Raw genomic sequence first — 21,161 nt, 5'->3', positions numbered from 1 at the left:
AAGTGAAATGAGACTGTCTGGCCAAACCTGGACGTAAGATCATCCTTTATCAAGGAAAGAAATCACATAGGACTTGGTGAGCCAGTCAAGAAGTATGAAGTTATTCCCAGCGCATTAGGAAGCATGGGAAGTTATAACAAGGGTAGGAGGTGATTGTTCTGGCTGCCATGTGGAGAACCCACTATTGAGAGTAAAGAATGAATGTAGGGGGGATCATTAGGAGATGATTTCAGAAGTCTAGTTAGAAGACGGAGGATGGGGACTTTGACTACAGGAGTAGACTTGGGAGAGGAGAGAACTGGATGACAGTAGAGTCAATGAGCCTTGTGTGTTCTCAGAAGATAGACTGAGAACATTTTAGACAAAGGGAGCGGCCTGAGCACAGTCACAGGGGCAGGGCACATTCCGGGAGCCAAGAGTGTATTCTATGGCCAAAGTGAAAGGAACAGCAGGGGTAGGCCATTGGCCTGGAGATAAGACCAGGGGCTCAGATCATATGCGATTTAGAATTCAAGGCTAAGTAGTAAGAACTATGGTGCCATTGAAAGTGATATGATTAGATTTGTTTTAGAAATATGAGTCTAGTCCAACTATAAGAGAAAAAGATAAAATGAAAACTACAGTGAAAACAGAGATAGCTTTTGCTAGAGAAATAAACAAAAAGCAAGACATTTTGAGGATGGTACAATAATGTGTGAGACACTTTTATTTTTACTGGAAATTGTCCACCCATTCACAGACACACCCTTGATCATCTAGTGTTTTACAATATGATTAGTTGTTGACTCAAAGACTGCTGAACAGTGTCACTGAGTCATAAAGATGACTCCAAGAGGAAAACTTTGGGCACAAATTAATGCTATGTACCCTCTACTTTCTATCTGCTGCTCCAGTGCTTTTCTTGGCCCACTCATTTCTAAGTTTTAGCAATATTTCTCAGGCTGGTGTGCCTCACATGCAATTCTGGCAAGCTAAACATGGTGACGGAGCCAGATAACTTGTTCCCTGTAGACTCATAAACTCATCAGCTGTGGGCTGGTAATATAATTTACAATTTACTTTGCCAGCCCTATAAAACAGCTTTTTTCTTGCAGAGAAATGAAGCCCTGACAAGAAGTGTTTATGACTTAATTTTAGCTGTGTTCTTCATTGTTGCTGCAGTAGTAGCCTGTGTATGATGCATCCTAGTCATCCGCCAGACAGTTACAACTTTGTTGTTGTTGTGTTTGGTAAGCTAAGGACAACATTAGACTTTGCTTAATACCTACCCCACAATCCTATTTCAATGTTGGCCATAGTATGTGCCTCCATGTTTATAAATAGATGAATCGAGACACAGTTGTTGGATACCTCACAGCCGTGGCTCATACCTTGATGAAACTGTATGATATCATATCCTTCTAGATAAAGTTCCTGTAAAATGATACTGTTAGAAGGCTTGAGAATGGGAGAATCTGAGATATGCTGCTTCAAGTCAAATGATTATCCTCCTGCTGACTAGTTGTTCTTTATTCTTCTCCACAGTGTACTGCAATAACTATTTACCATTCATATTTCAGGCTAATACGGTTACTTCTATTCAGCCATTACGTAGTGTGACTGCAGCTAAAATTAAAGCTGCACAAGGTAGGAAATTTGTTTTATTCATTGCTAGATCCTCATGGTCTGGAACAATGCCTGGAACAATAGTATGTACTCAGAAACTACATGTTGAATAAATAAGCTCAACTATTGACATATTGAATCTACCCTAATGATTTGAGAACTAATACTACAAATAGTGTAGTCATCTTCCAAAAAGAGCATATTCTCCTGAGGTTGGCCAGGGGGTTGATGAAGTGATGTATCGGCCCTGATGCATTATATAGCGTCCAACAGTCATTCCAATAACATGCCAAGATCTACACAACTATAACTGCATATTTGAATTCAAATCCAGGGACAGTTTATTAACCTGGGTAACTCTAGATTCTACTGTACACAAATTTAGAGTTGTGAGATTTCTCTTTATTAATTCTCTTTTTTCTCTTAGCCACATCCACTAAAAAAGATATCTTTTATTTCATGTCCTGTATGAGTTGTATGTAACATCTGGCTCTGTCACCATTCCTTTGTATTCTCATTCCATAGCTAACTTTCCTTAAGAAGTGTTGTAATAGCATATATTTCAGTGTTCACAAAAAAAAACACAAAGGCAATGTTCTGAACCAGGTGACTCAATAGATCTTTATGTGTTTTATGTATGCTTATGTATATGTACACATATGTATTTAATCATCTGTTTCACAACATTGTTGATTTTGTTTTACCTGATTTTGGAAGCAGGATCCCAAATAAGGACAATAAAAAGCAAACTTTTTCACATCTCTATGAGAAGGGAAATCAAGGCTTTAAAATATTACCTCAGTTTCCTCAGGTATGAAATAAAAGGTATGAATGCAGATAAATTTCAACTTTCTTTCTAACTCTAAATTTCTGTGCAATTCAGGGACAGTAATATGACAACTTCTGTGCTTTTTTTTTTTTATAAATTGACAAGAAACTGATTTTACTTTAATCAGTTTATCAGACTTCTTAAATTTTCTTTGTTGGCTTGACTTTTCTAGGAAATTCATCCTGTATCTTAGACAACATAATTTTGGTTCATGTTGTATTTGTGACCCAGTTTGTCCTTGTAAGTAGTATGTATAGAATTGTGGTTTGTTGAACTGGTGCATTGTGAAACAATTGCTAGGAAGAAAGTGTATTTTCTTCTGCCACCCTAAAGAATTTCTCTCTCTGATCTGGCCTCAGATAATATGAAAGCACCCACATTCTAGTGAGTACAACTGTGTGTGGAACAGTTCAGTTATCTAGCCCTTCAACATAGTCATTTGGAAATCAAAAGCGTTAACAGCTAGATTAGATAAGACAACAAAATCAAGCATTCAGTTGACAATCATTTTTCCAAAGTCAGCTCAGTGATGTTGTGTAATAATATTTTAGAATAAAGCAAAGGTAATAAGTATAAAAATCCATTCATTTACAGATCTATACCTGCAGTCAAACATCTTTCTTGATGGTTCAGAGCTAAAGCCTTTATTCAAATTTTACTAACTAGATATTGTCAACGATAATGAGAGAGTAAGTATATTCTCTGGAATACTGAGAAAAATATATGGCAGAGTGAGGCAGCAAGCTTTGAGAATATCTGCAGAACAGTGCTGTTCAAGATGAATAGCTTAACTGGATCATGATATCAGGTTCAATCACTAAACATAGTCTGCCCATGACTGTTATGAGCCATTCTTACCCTCAATGAAATATAAAAGATTTAACTTTGGATTCTTGAATGCGATCTCTACCATGAGTGTGAAAGTAGATCCATTGTATAGGGAGTTTGAGAACAGAAGAAAGCAGAATGTTGCCCTTATTTCTGTATTTAATCAAAGTAGACTTCATAATGATAAGGAAGACTAACAAAGAATTGTAAATAACCCTTTACAATTATTTTCAACTTTACAGTTTGAATTGCAGAGCCCTTTCAAACATATTTTCTTATGCAGTTTTTAAATATGGTTCAAGATTTACATAAGGGAAAAGTAAGGTCCCACAGTTGCTTGCCTGTAAGAAGTGGAGCTGGGACCCCCTAACACCAAGGCTCTTTCTACTGACCAGTGCTACCTGTAACATGGAATTATCCTCTCATGGAAGCAATGGGCCATCTCTAGACCTCAAGGAAATTCAAACACATATGTGCATGCATATATATACAGCATGTACTGAGCATGGGTTATTACCAGGCATGGCTTGGATATTTTCACATTCATACTTCAGGGTTTGCCTTTGTGCTGGATACATTTTCTTTGCAACTCTGGATCCATTTCCAATCTTTCTCCACTCTTCTTCATTCAGTTTTGCTCCTTGGAATGTGATGCTATATGGATTGCCCTGACAGCTCCCTTGCCTTCTGTATTTCAGTTGAGTTTGTCCTGTGAAAAATACTCATGGAAGATGAAAGGAAAGGATGTGCATGAGATCTGGGCATTTAATTTCCTGGATCTTGGAAAGGCTGCCAACTGGCTTGTCTCTTGACCTCAAGGTCTCCACTCACCCTATCTCTTTCCCTTCCTCTGCACTCTAGCAATTGGCCCTCTCCTAGACCCATTAGGGAAAGTAAAAGGGTCTGCTCTTAATAGACATGAATACCGCATTACCCCTAGAGGACCAACTATCTCTTACCTATACCTTTTAAATCTTACCTTTATTAAACTTTTATCAAATGACACAATTCAAATGGGCCATCTGTTTTTTAATGGCTTCCTGACTGATTCGGTATTATTATTACACTTGGGAAACTGAGTCCCAACAAGGTTTTACAATGAAATAACTTGCAGACCTGGAATTCCACCCAGATCTTCTAACTCTAAGCTTATATGCTTACAGTGACAGCACACCAAGCAATGATTCTGAATGGGAGGCTGACCCATATGTGTAATCACAGCTCTGCACAATAGAGCTTTCTTGAATTGACTCAGAGAGCAATTCTCAGAAACATACCACTGTCATTTATAATGGTTGTATTTTGAAATTTTATAACATGTTTGTACAATAAAGCAATGGCAAAAGTATCTGGAAGAAAATTGAATAAGATTACATCTAGTCTCTCACCACACCACTTTGTCTTCCCTGAATCACCAGTTAGTCTAAAAAGCAAGTCTGATCATGTCACTTTCTATCTAAAAGTGCTTTCTCTTGACTAATATCTAAACTTCCTAACTGTGCTTTTTAGAGTCGTCTATGTGTTCCCCCATCTCAAATTTTACCATTTCTTTCCATATGCTCTAGTTAAGGGGTTCTCAACTGGGGGTGACTTTTCCCCCTAAAGGGCATTTGGAAATGTCTGGAAATGCTTTTGGTTGTCACGACCAAAGGGAGTGCCACAGATATCTAGTGGGTGGAGGCTAGGGATACTGCTAGATATCCCACAGTACACAGGATAGCCTTTGCAACCAAGAGTTATCTGGTTAAAATAGCAGTGTCGCTGTTGACAAACTAATCTACTCCAGCCACACCAAATTCCTCCTGAACCTTGAATTTTCTGCATGGTATTAGATTGGTGCAAAAGTAATTGCGGTTTTTGCAATTAAAAGCAGTGGCAAAAACCACAATTACCTTTGCACCCGCCGAATAACTATCATTCACCAGATTCTGTGCTTAATAAATTATTTCATTTCATGCACTTGTGAAAGCTGTGCTTCTACATATGCTGTTTCCTCAGCCAGAGTGCCTTCCCACTCTTCTCTTTGCTCTTTACTCTTATATTCTTGAAACATGGTTTACAGGTCTCCTTCCTAATAATTCTTGTCTATCCCTCTGTATAGATGCCTGAGCTGAATTCTCACATTTTCTTTATTCTTCAAGTATAACAGTTTACCTGTGTGAGTCTACAACACCCACTTGCTATATTCTCTATTAATGACAGAGAACATGCTATTTGTGCTTTCCCCCAATTTCAGCACAGTGTCTGTCACATATTAGATATTAGTCATTGAATGAGAGAACAAATATTATTGCAAGCAGTTGATAGAGTTCCGAAGAATTGTGTTATGTTTAATTTGTATAAATTAAGTCATGTTTTAAAATTCAGTGGTAAAAATTGCTATTTAAGAAAAGGCTCTATAAACTTTTTGGTAAATCGACATTCTATTAGAAGGTATACATTTATAAACCAGAGTTTCACTATTCCATTTTTTTCTCTTTTAAATATTAAAAATATTAAAGAGTACATGCCTGCTTTTCTTTAAGTGAGAAATATCAATCAAAATTGTTGTCATCCCTTCAGAGTGCTCTAGCTTTGGGGGAATGAGAAGTCAATATGACCGTATGTAATGGCAGGACTCCATTGAGAATGTGAAGTTAGTTTTCAACCTTGTCCACAAGAGGGAGGACATCACCCCACATCCATTTTGTTGATTCCCTGGAACCGTTGGATCTGTTTGGAGCTGGAGATTTATGTTGCTCCTGCTGTTGCAAAATCCAGATTTAGAACCTGGCAGGCATTCTTGCATAGATTTGCACGCAGTTTAAGATCAGCCCAGTTTGGGTGGAGGGAAAGCAATCTGGGTATTTTGGAAGTTTTGTCAGAATAAAACACACTTAAGCAGTGTGTGACACCAGTTGCTGCATGAATGAGCAGGAGAGTGTCTTGAAGGTGCAGAAAGAGAAAAGGGTGAGGGATGTGATAATTTGGTGGTAATTTGCTTACAAGGTTGACCAGGAGAGTGTCTTCTTTTCATAAGAGTGGCTTAAGGGCTGGTGGGAGTATAGTGCTAGGAATGAACGTCAGCTTGATATGCCAAGAGCAAAATGAGAGCAGCTAAGTCCACTTCGTGAAGTTATGGAGCTAACTGCTCATAATACTGTATCAGTGCCAGTGGGCCTCCTGCGTTCACTAGCAATATCACATGAATTGCACACTCTAGTACTTTTGTTTACTTCTTTCCTGTTACTACCTGCCAGTCTGGCTTTGTCTTTCAAGACTATAGGAGATGTAAATGATATCACTTCCTTGCAGGTGTAGGCAAGAAGATCCTGGTTATCATTCTCTTCCTACAGTCCATTTTCCTTATAGTTTTCACTTTTCTTTTTGATTAGGACCTTATCACACCTAAAACAACATGTGCACTAGTAAGACAGAAGACGTTTGAGCTCTAAGTTTTAGTTATTTTCTATCTCTTTGGATGTTCAGATATACTAATTTGATTAAAGAAAGGGAAGTGGGAAAATGGTAGAAAGGAAGAACAGTTGCCTGCTAGGGGTTTTCTCTTTCAAGTTAAACAAAACAGAGCATGCCAACGAAATAATCATTGTCCCAGAGTAAGGAAAGGGGCACAACCCAATGTCGTAAGTCTAAAAAATTAGGAGCAAGACAGAGAATTCTGAAGCCAACCCAGGAGGAATGGTCAAGCATGATGAGCCTGCTAGCCCCATCTATGTTCCTAAGGTACAGTACTATCCACTTGGTAAAAATGCTGAGAATTATTACTAATATCCTTATATATGAAAAGAAACTTAGTACATATTCTTACCTGTTCCCAATGAAAACTGAAGAGTAGTGGAAATGGCTACAGGAGAAAAAATATATATGTTATAGAAACAGACAACAGGACTGAGAATCAAAATAAAAGTCACCAGGAGCATATGGATTCCCCTCCATTGCCTTGGGAGGTTCTCTTTAACCAGGCAGGGTGACTTCTGGAATAGGATACTTAACAAAGCTTCAGGAATAAGACCACAGTCCAGATAGCTAAATGAAGCTTACACATAGCCTTGGCAGAGCTCTTGATGTCTTCCCTCCATTTCCTGAACATATTCTGCCATCTCTGAAGCTACAGAAAAAAAAGCATATAGAACTCAAAATATTACACAATTAAACTGTAGCTAATTCTAGGTGGCAAGAAGTCAATAAAACTGTGTCTGAACAATTAGGAACTCTGGACAGAGATACCTGAGTGTAAGCAAGGTAAAAGGGAATGACATGACAATACAAATGCAAAGCAACAGAACAATAAAGTTACAAATAAAAAAAGGGAAAAAAGCTTAGAAAAGTCAAATAATTTGATCTAGAGAAAAAGCAAAAGAACAGAAAATTTCCCATGAGCTACATTCTATAGCTCAATTTACGTTATTGAATGACTTAAGAAAAATTGAATTAATGCCAGAAGAACTCAAAGAAAAAAAAAAACAAATTATCTGAAAGGAAAAGGGAGATTGCAGACAAAAGGCAAAAAAAAAAAAAAAAGGAAAACCAAAACAATGTGATCACATAACTAATTTGAAATAATTAGTAACAACAGGGGGTGGAAAAGATACGGCTAAAAATTGAAATATTGCCAGAGGGAAAGTGCTGGAGATCATCGCAGTTAATGCTGATGAAGAAAACAGAGATTAAATTCATCACAGAGAAACTGAGATATAAAGAGGGCAGACGGTATAATTAGATCCTTGAAAGAGAAAACCTAAGTACTTCAACAAAGAAATTACTCAAAGGTATCGAACTGTAAAGTTTTCTTGATATAAGGAACTGACTGTGAAGTTTGAAAGAGCATGTTGTAAGAAAACTACATAGTATGTTCAACGCTGAGATGTGTATTGATTAAGTCAATGGACTTCCAGGATCAAAATAATATCCTGAAGGCATATAGGCAAAATTTACAGCACTCATCACCTATGAGGTAGATTGCTGGCATTACACAATCTCATTACACAAAGCAATGTCTATAAAATCGAGCATAAAATAAAATGGGACAAGAATTATCTGCAATCATAATGTAACTCAACTGTAAACAGCACAAGCAGACATTCACAAATGTGAACAAACTTTGGTAATATAACACTAAAGAGTTCTTTTTAAAAAAGTTGTTACCATATAATAATATAACACAGATGAGCTCTTTTTAAAAATGTTACCATACAATAACTTAATGGTACATTTTAAAATAATTTAAAGAGTGTAATTGGATTGTTTGTAACTCAAAGGATAAATGCTTGAGGGGATGGATACCCCATTCTCCATAATGTGCTTATTTCACATTGCATGCCTGTATCAAAATATCTCATGTAAGCCATAAATATATACACCTATATTATTTGCATAATCATTAATTATGTACTCACAAAAATAAAAAACAACCTGGGTAAACTAACTTATTTTTAACTTGATAAATCTATACCCCCTCAAAAAATAAAAGACATTACAATAAAATTCAAGCATTTAAAAGATGAAATAAAGTTACTCAGAAATGGAAACACTTGGTGAGAACAGTGACAGCATTTAAATATACCAGAAATACATGGTACACATTATAAATATAGAACAAAGTATACATGTGTCAGAGGTCCCCCAAACCACCCTCAATCTGCACCATTCTCTAGAAGGACTCATAGGACCCAGAAATGAGAATGTTTTTGAGTATGGTTTATTACAGCAAAAGTTAGAGAGTAAAATCAGCAATGGAAAAAGGCACATGGGGGCAAAGTCTGGAGGAAACCAGGCAGAGGTTTCCAAGAGTCCTCTCCCAGTTAAATCACAAAGGATGTGCCTAATTTCTCCAGCAATGATGTGTGGCAACACACATGAAGTGTTGTCAACCAGGGAAGCAACCCTGGAGTCCAGGGTTTTCACTGGAGGTTAGTCACATAGGCATACGATGCTTACGTGACTGACTTAGTTACCGAGGCTCCAGACCCCAGAGGGAAAGCAAGCGTTCATCATAAATTATATTCTTAGCATAAACTATCTAGACCAACTGGTACAGTCTGACTCAAGGCCCTAGGCTTGCAAAAACACTCTTATCACTGAGAAATTCCATGAGCTCAATACACAGGAGCTGGTGAAGGGCCAGTCATGCAAATAGGCCTTTCTTGGGAATGCACAGTTTGGACAACCCAGATCTTTTGAGTTAACCCTTTCTTATACAATATTTGATAAAAATAGCAAAAAATCATAGATGAAGGAGAAAATGTCAAAGAATAGTGTTCTCATTTTTCATAGGAAGAAGGCAGTTTTACTGAGTAAATTTGCAAGAGGGAGTTCAAATAATAACACCAAGCTGGGCATGGTGGCTCACACCTGTAATCCCAACACTTTGGAAGGCCGAGGTGGGAAGATCACCTGAGAGGTCAGGAGTTCGAGAACAGCCTGACCGACATGGGAAACCCCATCTCTACTAAAAATACAAAAATTGGCTGGGTGTGGTGGCATGTGCCTGTAGTTCCAGCTACTCAGGAGGCTTGAGAATTGCTTGAACCTGGGAGGCGAAGGTTGCAGTGAGTCAAGATTGCGCCACTATACTCCCACCTGGGTGACAGAGCAACAGAGCGAGACTCTGTTTCAAAAAACAAAAAACAGAAACAAATAATAACACCAATCTTTTTATGTGTTTAATATCTTTTGTAAATTTTAGTCAGTTATCTTGGAAGGTAGTACCTCATAAAAAATAGTTGAAATTTGGAGTTTTTTCTTTTGCCAACTTCATGTAATATTAAAGTTTACTTTAATTAAAGTAGTACATATAGATTTTTCTCTAAAGAGTTTGTCTATTCTATTTGTGTGTGTGTATATATATGTGTATATACATACACATATATATACACATATATATATATATATACATATGCTTAGAAAAGTACCTAGAAATATGCCTCTCTGCTGTTAATGATGGTGGCATGATTTGAAAAGCTTAATTTTTTTCTTTATGTATGTCTACATCTCTTCTATTTTAAAATGATGAATATGCACTATTTAAAAAAATTAAATCTCCGGCTGGATGCAGTGGCTCACATCTGTAATCCCAGCACTTTGGGAGTCCAAGGCAGGAGAATCACTTGAGTCCAGGTGTTAGAGACCAGCCTTGGCAACATGGCAAAACCCTGTCTTTACAAAAACAAACAAACAAACAAAAAAAAGTAGCCAGGTGTGGTGGTGCTCCTGTAGTCCTAGCTACTTGGGAGGCTGAGGTGAGAGAATTATTTGAGCCCAGGAATTCAAGGTTAAGTGAGCTATGATTGTGCCACTGCACTCCAGCCTGTGTAACAGAGCAAGGCCCTGTCTCAAAAAAAGAAAAAAGTTCTTAATTTGATACTCGATTTTTCTTTGAAAAGGGAGGAGGATAATGAAAGACTGAGGAAATCATAACGCTCTGAGACAAGTTTAACACAGACTGGGAAGGGTGGTTTTTATTTTTAAAGGAATTTAAGCATCATATAGATAAAAGAAACATACATAAAAAAGTAAATACTATGATTTTCTTTCTCCCTGGATTGCTTTTTTAACACAATAATTTCACAGAAAACTTTTTCCATTCTAAGTATTATCATATTGCTCAATTTTCCAGTGCCAATCCCTGCCTTTATTTAGAGGAGCCTCTGAATGCCAGTGGGGAGGTAGATTTTTCCCTTACTGGTCAGAAGATGGAAATTTAGAGAGAAGTTGTTGATTATTGAGATTGAAAAGCAATCAGACAATAAGTAAACAATCAGACAGTAAAAACAAAAATTGGTACTAAAATGTGTTTTAAAATGACACAATGATTAAATAAAATTAATTACTCATATCCTCTAGAAATAGAAATGGGCTTCCTATGACAAATACAGATATATACCATTTAGGACTAAGAAAAATTTTATGAAGAAAGGTATGTGAAATATTTTTAATAGCCAAAAATAGAGGAACGCTGGAATGGGTGGGAAAGGAGCGAGCTTAGCAGAACTTCTCTGTGAAACAACCGTTTATCTGGTGAAAATTATTAAAACATACACACACAAAAGAAGCTAAGACACACGTTAAAAAAATTGTCATAAGGACACACGGCAAATGGAAAAACATTTATTCAAGACATCTATTAAATATCAGTTAGAAAAATGAGAGGTGTGACATTTAAACCGTAACCTGCTCCCATCCCCTATCTCACCCCTGCTCCTTGATTTGGAAGCCTAAAGGACAAGAGCTTCCTTACCTGCCAGTTACCAGTCTAGGGCTACAGTTTAACCCCAGAAGGGGCAGGCTACTGGTGCCTCTCATTTTCCCCAGATCCATGTTGCAGAAGCGGTATTCTGGGTAGTCATAGCCAAGAACATTGGGCTCACTTCTTTTATCCAGCCCCCGTTTATAGGGTATAAGCTCTATACCAATTGTGGCAGTCCAATAATAATGCGTGTCCAATTGTCTCTTCCTCAGCTTGCTCATAGGGCAGAGGTTCCAGGCTGGGAAGGGCAAGCTGAAAAGGCCAGAGTCCACCATCTTTCCCAACTGCCCATTTATACAATGGTAGTGTCACTCGGGTGGAAGTGGGCCACTGTTTGTGCAACCAACTGGGATGTAATGGCACAGAAATTCTGCCCAGGGATAGATGCAGACTATAACAATAAGAGTTTACACTCTGCCCGGAGTCACTGACTATCTGGAACAGAAGTTAGAGAAGTTCATGGCTAAGGGCTTTCTTAAACAATGGAGATCATGATGACAAGCAGCTCATAGGGACCAGGCAGCTCTATGATACCAGTAGCAGTGAGCAAACTGGTAAAGCAGCCAGAAGTCGAGTAGAGAGAATCAAGGAATGAGAAAGCCCTGAAGAGCCCTCTGGGGATCACACTTATCCCTGAGGGTCTGGAAAGTTGTACATATTTGCAGGGCTACGCGACTCCAATGTAATTAGAGTAAGACACAGGGAAGATTTGAAAGCATTCTCAAGCCGTATACAGATGCATCATCCAGGAGGAAGAGTCTTGTTGGTTCAGAAGGCTTAAACATGATCTCTCAACCAACACTGGCTGAACAATAAGCTACTCTTACCCAGGCGCTATTCCTAGGAAAACAAGCTTAAAAGCAAAATCATTCATTCTTGGTGGTCTGGAAGACTATTTATTCTGAAGGCTGAAACTTCTCAAGAATGATGGGAGGATAATTTCTAAGCTAATAGTCCTTGGCTGAACATGAGGCAAGATCATAAACTTCCTCAAAGCAGTCTCCAAGTCACACATATCCAACAGACAAAGGGTAAAAATCTAACTGACCAAGGGGGCTTAAGTATAGTATTTGATCAATAAGTTACTTATATTGATACAGGGGCAGCACTCACAGGAAGGCAAGCCAAAAGATAAAAACAGGGTAACCTTTCTGAGGGGGGAGACGAGAGCCGTCTGCTGAGAATATACAAGTCTCAGAATTATGTCTATCAAATCACTAAATAAATGAACATATGAACAAACAATTAGAAATAAACCTAGAGGAACAGGGTTAGTGTCCAGACTTGTTATAATGTATTATCTAAAATGTCCAGCTTTCGATAAAAAGTTAGGAGAATGCAAATAAACAGGAAGTGTGACCCATACACAGAAATAAATAGAAACTGCCTTTGAGCGGGCTCATGTATTGGACTTAATAGACAAAGAATACATGTAACTATTATAAATATATTCAAATAACTAAAGGAAATTATGCTTAAAAATTAAAGGAAAATGAGAACAATGATTCATCAAGTAGATAATAAAATAATAAAAATTTTAATACATATTGTATACGTCTATTCATCTGTCTTCCAATAGAAATTTTAGAGTTGAAAAGTACAAAAACCTAAATGAAAAATTCACTAAAAGAGCTCAATGGTAGATTAGAGTTGGCAGAAGATAAAATAATTGTATTAGTCTGTTCTCACACTACTGATAAAGACATACCCGAGACTGGGGATTGGTAAGAAAAAAGAGGTTTAATGGACTCACAATCATGTTGGAAGGTAAAAGTCACCTCTTACATGGTGGCAGACAAGAGAGAAAATGAGAGCCAGGCAAAAGGGGTTTCCCCTTATAAAACCATCAGATTTTGTGAGACTTATTCACTATGATGAGTAGAGCATGGGGGAAATTGCCCCCGTGATTCAATTATCTCCCACCAGGTCCCTCCCACAAGATGTGGGAATTATGAGAGCTACAATTCAAGATGAGATTTGGGTAGAAACACAGCTAACCCATGTCATTCCATCCCTGGCCCCTCCCAAATCTTATGTCCTCACATTTCAAAACCCATCATGCCTTCCCTACAGTTCCCCAAAGTCTTAACTCATTTCAGCATTAACTCAAAAGTCCAAAGAACAAAGTCTCATCTGAGACCAGGCAAGTCTCTTCTGCCTATGAGCCTGTAAAATCAAAAGCAAGTTAGTTACTTCCTAAATACATTCAGGGTACAGGCACTGGATAAATATAGCCATTCCAAAGGGGAGAAATTGGCCAAAACAAAGGGGCTACAGGCTCCATTCAAGTCCCAAACCCAGTAAGTTGGTCATTAAACCTTAAAGTTCCAAAATGATCTCCTTTGACTCCATATCTCACATCTGGGTAATGCTGATGCAAGAGGTAGGTTCCCATGGCCTTGGGCAGCTCCACCCCTGTGGCTTTGCAGAGCACAACTCCCCTCCTGGCAGCTTTCATGGGCTGGTTTTGAGTGTGTAGGGCTTTTCTAGGTGCACAGTGCAAGCTGTCAGTGGATTTACCATTCTGGGATCTGGAGGGCAGTGGCCTTCTCACGGCTCCACTAGGCAGTGCCCCAGTGGGGACTCTGTGTGGGGGCTCACACCCCACATTTCCCTTTGGCACTGCCCTAGCAGAGGCTCTCCATGAGGACTCTACCCCTGGAGCCCATCTCTGCCTAGACATCCAGGCATTTCCATACATCCTCTGAAATCTAGGTGGAGGCTCCCAACCTCAGTTCTTGACTTCTGTGTACCCGCAGGCTCAATACCACATGGAAGCTGCCAAGGCTTGGGGCTTGAACCATCTGAAGCCACGGCCTGAGCTCTACCTTGTCCCCTTTTAGCCATAGCTAGAGTGGTTGGGACACAGGGCACCAAGTCCCTAGGCGGCACACAGCGAGGGGCAGGGGTGTGTGGCTCAGCCCACAAAACCATTGTTTCCTCCTAGGCCTCTGGGGCGCCTGCGGTTGGAGAGGCTGCCATAAAGGTCTCCGACATGCCCTGGAAATATTTTCCTCATTGTCTTGGCGATTAACATTTGGCCCCTTATTACTTATGTAAATTTATGCAGCTGGCTTGAATTTCTCCTCAGAAAATGGGTTTTTCTTTTCTATCACATTGTCAGGCTGCAATTTTTTTGAACCTTTATGTTCTATTTTGCTTTTAAAACTGAATGCTTTCAATGACACCCAAGTTACCTCTTGAATCCTTTGCAGTTCCAAAGTTGCTTCCACATTTTCAGGTATCTTTACAGCAGTGCCTCACTCCCAGTACTAATTTACTGTATTAGTCCATTTTCATGCTGCTGATAAAGATGTACCAGAGACTGGATAATTTATAAAGAAAAATATGTTTCATGGATTCACAGTTCCATGTGACTGGGTACACCTCACAATCATGGCAGAAGTCAAAAGGCCTGTCTCATATCATGGTAGACAAGAGAGAAAATGAGAGCTAAGCAAAAGGGGTTTTTCCTTATAAAACCATCAGATCTTGTGAGACTTATTCACTACCATGAGAACAGTATGGGGGAAACTGCCCGCATGATTCAATTATTTCCCACTGGGTCCCTCCCCCAGTATGTGAGAATTATTGGAACTACAATTCAAGATGAGGTTTGGGCGGGGACACAGCCAAATCGTATCAATAATCAAACTTGAAAATAGAACAATAGAGATTATGCAATCTGAATAGAAGAAATAAAAATTTTGTGTATTTATAATATATAACTTTAATGAATGGCTTGTTTGTATATGCATGCACATACAAACACAAGAACTTCTATCATGAAGCGTTATGGATGTGCTTTGGTGCTTGGAAGTACGGGTGTGATCCAGGCATAGCTCTATGACAATTTGGCAGGACTGTTAAGTATACAGCTGGGAGAGTCAGACTGCCTGCATGCAACTCCCAGCTCTGCCATTTATTAGCCACGTTACTTGATATCTAGAAAATGCGATAATAATGTCTTCATGGTGTTCTTGAAGATTAAATGACTTCTTAATGCATATAAAGTCTTAGAAAGCATCAGGCAAATAGTAAATGCTCAATTTTAGGTATCATTATTGATCTTCTTTTGATTTAGGTAAAAGATTTGTTTCATTTTGCTTCACATCTGGATCATGTGTTAAATTTCGATTGTTTCCAATCTAAGAAGAGATCTTCATAATATGTCTTATTGTAATGGTGTTTGCAACTGTCACACTTTTATCTGTAATCCCTTTACAGTTTGCAAATCGTAATGTGCAGCTATTAGCATGTCATGAGTTTTACCTGGGAGATGGCTGATTTTCAGGAACATCATAAGTGCATTTATATTACTTTTCATTTTTTGTGTGGTATCTAAACAGGGTAGGGGTATGATAACAACACAGAGTATTTTGGGACCCTTCGTTGTGGTCTGCCTGACTCTTGTTTCTCCCTGTTTCAATTCTTTCTGGATATGAGGGTAGGGGTGTTTTTGTCTTTTGTTCACTGTTATGTCTATCACCTAGAATAGTGCCTGGCAATCAATAAGCACAGAAGAATATATCATAGTATCTCATAATCTAAAACCATTTACTTTTTAGTAGATACCCAAGTCCTTTGATTTTATTCTGGTCTCAAACTACCTTACATGATAACCGTTTTTAAAAATATGTGTCTGATGCTGTTTTAGCCTGTTTTCACACTGCTGTAAAGAAATACATGAGGCCGGGCACAGTGGTTCATGCCTGTAATACCGGCACTTTGGGAGGCCAAGGAGGGTGGATCAAGAGGTCATGAGATTGAGGCCATCCTGGCTAACACGGTGAAACCCTGTCTCTACTAAAAATACAAAAAAATTAGCCAGGCATGGTGGCAGGCACCTGTAGTCCCAGCTACTTGGGAGGCTGAAGAAAGAGAATGGCATGAACCCGGGAAGCGGAGCTTGCAGTGAGCCGAGATCACGCCACTGCACTCCAGCCTTGATGACAGAGTGAGACTCCATCTCAAAAGAAGAAAAAGAAAAGAAATACATGAGACTGGTAATTTATAAAGGAAAGAAGTTTAATTGACTCACAGTTCTGCATGGCTTGGGAGGCCTCAGGAAACTTACAATCGTGATGGAAAGGGAAGCTGGCATCTTTTTCACAGGGTGGCAGGAGAGAAAAGAGCATGTGAAGGGAGGAACTGTCAAACACTTACAAAACCATCAGATACTGTGAGAACTCATGAGAACAGCATGGGGGAACCACCCCCACAATCCAATCATCTCCCACTAGGCCTCTCCTTTGACACATGGGGATTGTGAAAATTACAATTTGAGATGAGATTTGGGTGGGGACACAGAACCAAACCACATCAGATGTTTCTGTTAAATTGCATAGTTTGTTCTAATCTGAGCATCCTCCTTCTTTCTTTCCTTTATGTCTATAGAGATACTACCTGATCTACCTGTTCAATATGATGCCATTGCTTCTTTCATTACAATCCCTACCCATCTACCAAGACCAGCACAGACTCTATCCCATCTACCTTAATTGCTTTCATCCTTCAGCTTCCCTCCTCTGAATGTTACTTGCTTTGTATTTATTTCCTGTGTCATTTAACCACTTGTATGTTCCAGTACAGTTACTTGTGCATTCTGTATCTCCCTTTAGAACAGGGACCTTGTCTGTTTCACCTTTGTATTCTCCATAGTGCATGTAGGTAGCAAATATTTGACAACAGCAAATATTTAGTAAAGACCTACTCAGTGACAGATACTGAACCCAATGACTGGTTTGCTTCCTAGGAATGTGAGTGATATTGTCTTCCTGTGTTTTCTAAAATTATTTGCCTAGTGAATGTTTAAACAAATTCACATGTTGCACATCATAGTGTTTCAAAACAGTCCCTGGACTTGGTATCAGATATACTGAGTCAAATCCAGGGAGGCTGTGTGACTTTGGGATAATAACATACCCCTTTAAGAGTCTTGGTTTTCCCAAACACCGCATGTTCTCATTCATAGGTGGGAATTGAACACTGAGAACACATGGACACAGGAAGGGGAACATCACACACCGGGGCCTGTTGTGGGGTGGGGGGAGGGGGGAGGAATAGCATTAGGAGATATACCTAATGTTAAATGATGAGTTAATGGGTGCAGCACACCAACGTGGCACATGTATACATATGTAACTAACCTGCACGTTGTGCACATGTACCCTAAAACTTAAAGTATAATAATAATAATAATAAAAAGTCTTGGTTTTCTTGTCTGAAAGTAGGAATAATAGAATCACACTATAGTGTTAATTGAGGTAACAAATGGTCAGTAACCTTAGACTGAGGAAGGTATCAAATAAAAGTGAGTTTTCAGCCAGGCGCAGTGGGCTCACATCTGTAATCCCAGCCCTTTGGGAGGCCAAGGTGGGTGGACTGTTTGAGGTCAGGCGTTCAAGACCAGCCTGGCCAACATGGCAAAACCCCATCTCTACAAAATATCTAAAAATCAGCTGGGCATGGTGGCATGCGCCTGTAATCCCAGCTACTCGGTAGGCTGAGGCAGGAGAATTGCTTGAACCAGGGAGGCAGAGGCTGCAGTGAGCCAAGATCACGCTGCTGCACTCCAGCCTATGCAACAGAGTGAGACTGTCTCAAAAAAATAAAAAATGAAAATAAGTCAGTTTTCCTCTTTCCCAATTTGAGTAAAAGTAAAATGAGTTTTTCAAGGGTGTCATTAGCTTTATGTTATTGTTCTAACTCTGCCTCCATCAGATATTTTTTGAATGGGCCAAACTTTTACAATGGCTGGACACTGGGGATGTTATGATGCCAGACCATGGTGCTACTTTTTCCTTCCTTTAAAAGCTCTCCGGTAAATATTGATTTGTCTTCTCTGGTGGTTATAAACTGCTTCTCTTCTCCTATTCTTCATGAAATACAGGGATTCTAAGTTTTGTTTTATGTACTTGTGTTTTATCTATTGCATGCAGAATTGCAAACAATACTATTTGTGGGGGCGTTTTGACTTTTTCAAAATATCTTCATATCCATTATTTAATTTGGTACCCTTCCCAGGTCTATGAGCCTGGTAGGGCAGGTACCAGTGTCATCATAATCCCCTTACAAATGAAGAAATAGAGCCTCAGAGTTTAAGTGGTCTGCCCAGGGTCACACAGATAAAAAAGGGGCAACAACAAGGGTTCATCAAACACAAGTCACTAGGCTACAAATCTGGCACCCTCTCTGCTCTGCTTAGCCTGAAAGCAAAGGGGTATTTGGCAACTGTAACATCCGTCATCCTAACGATCTTCTCCATTCTTCTTTGGCAGAGGCATCCATCCTGAGCTATGATGGTAGCATGTACATGAAGATCATCATGCCCATGGTCATGCATACTGAGGCAGAGGATGTGTCCTTCCGCTTCATGTCCCAGCGAGCTTTTGGGCTGCTGGTAGCTACGACCTCCAGGGACTCTGCTGACACCCTGCGTCTGGAGCTGGATGGGGGGCGTGTCAAGCTCATGGTTAACTTAGGTATCGTATGAAGTACCCTCTGCCACTCCGTTTGGGCTTGTCTTCCCTTTCTTTTCTGATTTTCATTGGTTTGATTGAATTCTTTGTTTGTTTCTTGAAAGTTAGCTGCTCACCTCTTGTTTAATAGACCCAGGATAAAACCCAACAGCAACAATCACCTTCTCCTTGTTTCTGCATGAGGTTTTGATGTCAATTTCTGGTTTCTGACAGTGGTGATTTCTTTACTAGATTATTTGTTTTCTAAGTTTCCTTTCTTGGTTTTTTGGAATCGTTTAGCTTTGTGTAAAACACGCTACTTTGGTCCATCTTTTGATCAATCATATTCCCATAAGTCCAGCTCCTCAGTCACCACTCAAAACAGTCAAAGCTGAGGGCAGGGACAGGGCAGGAAGTGGAGGCAAAATGTTGACGGTGGGGTTGTAGGAAATTAAACTATGTGGGTAGGGTGAGAAGTACATTGTTTCTAGCTACACAGTTACTATTCAAATGGAGAATTCTGGTGGCCTTGATGACACTGATATCTCCTTTGACTTTCTCCTAGAGGGAGGACAAGTAGATTGTTGTTCCCTTGGAAAATAATTCCCTAAGTTGAGAGCCTGTGACACGTGGAAGGAAAATGTGTCTCCTGATACGTATACCCATTTTTCTTCTTGACATTCTTAACCATCACTCAGCATCCCCTTGTGCAAAGATTGTTACCTCGTACTATCACTCACTAATAAGTCTCTTCTTCTCATATAATACATATCTATTTTACCTCAGAGTTGAAAAATTATGACTTCAAATTTGTGGCTTTATTAGAATAGGATTTTCTCTTTCATTGTAATTACCTATAACAGAATCTTTGGAAATTTTCCTTTTTATGGCCTCATATTCTCTTCTGCTATTGACCTTTACTGAATTCTAATTGATATTCTATAGAGATTGGGGTCCTGTTGGTTTCTGGCAAGGAAAAAACAAACCCTCCATTTCTGCTGTTTCTAATCAGCAGAAAGTCAATACCCAGCATTGATAAGATTAGTGAGATAGCTGGGTCCAAACTTTCTAAGCTAGTGAATTTATTTGGGTACGTAGAATATGTTTGGATATAGTGATATCTTATAAAGATTTCAGTGAAATGGTTTGTCAGAGCCATGGAGAAAAAATGATGAACAAATGTACCAGATGCAAGATCATATGTAGGCCCAGATGTCCTGGTGGGAAGGTGGGGTTTTTGAATCCATACCAATCTTATCTGCTGTCAGGTCAACTGGACACACTTGGAAAATGCCTACACCATAAACCTAAAATCTCTGGGACACAAAGGACTGTTTTGAGCAGTGACTTCTTTAGTTATGTCTTTTGTTTTTCTTCTAGTTTGCAGTGTTTACAATACTGTGCCCTTTTTCTTGTGCAACTTCATTTGATTTCTGTTGTCAGTGTGTCTCTTGGTTTTTCTTTTGTTTGTGTATGTGTGTGTTTGGTCATTTTAGGTTATATTTTTTTCTTTTGCTGGATCTTTTTGTGTGCCGTGTGTTCCTGAGTTTCCAATCCTCCCCACCATCAACCATGGTAAATCAAAAGATGGTATTCAACCCTTCAAAGGCCCAAAGCCTGCGGCCCGCATAGCAAACAGCCTTGAGAACAGAGCGTACTGAGCAGCCTACAGAGACTGGCATACCCCTGACCCTACTACCTTCCATCCCTGCACCATCCTCCCCAACTTAAATCAATATAAGAGTGTGTTACCTAAAACCAACAGCCAGCAGCTGATTATCTCCTTCTCAGAAAAAAACAACAGAAAAAATAAAAAACCAGAACCAAATACAAACCCATAACTAGCTCACTGAAAAAGATGATGAAGACAATTTTTATCTCTGGATCTACTTCAAAGTCAGAGAGAGACAAACATAAGAGAATGATTCAGCCCCACGGGATCCTGAGGGAGTGTACACAGTGTCATTAAACAGACTTTTTTTTTTTTCCCCATTAGATGTTGTTTAGTAAAGATTAGAGCGTCAACTTTGACAGGTCTCACATCTTAGAAGGAAAAACTGGGGTCAGTGGGGGTAGAAATAAAAGTGTATAAGAAATAAGGAAATAAGTGTACAGATTCTCATTCTCACACACACACACACACATACACCTTTAGTTGGTCATACATCCCACATGCATTTGTAGAAGCATTATT

The 21,161-nt window shown here is 39.1% G+C and overlaps 1 protein-coding gene across 13 annotated transcripts in view; it reads left to right on the top strand.

The window, feature by feature from the left end:
• NRXN3 (neurexin 3) overlaps positions 1 to 21,161 on the top strand; it is a 1,686,195-nt gene that overhangs the window by 625,961 nt on the left and 1,039,073 nt on the right. For all 13 annotated transcript variants that reach the window (XM_055288598.2, XM_055288594.2, XM_055288597.2 and 10 more), the window contains one exon: positions 18,788 to 18,991. In XM_055288598.2, coding sequence (XP_055144573.1) covers positions 18,788 to 18,991 — 204 coding nt within the window. The remainder of the gene's footprint in view (positions 1 to 18,787; positions 18,992 to 21,161) is intronic.

The sequence above is a fragment of the Symphalangus syndactylus genome, chromosome 8 (assembly GCF_028878055.3).
Source record: "Symphalangus syndactylus isolate Jambi chromosome 8, NHGRI_mSymSyn1-v2.1_pri, whole genome shotgun sequence".
Classification (NCBI taxonomy): Eukaryota; Metazoa; Chordata; class Mammalia; order Primates; family Hylobatidae; genus Symphalangus; species Symphalangus syndactylus.
This window is presented reverse-complemented; position numbering and strand designations above follow the sequence as displayed.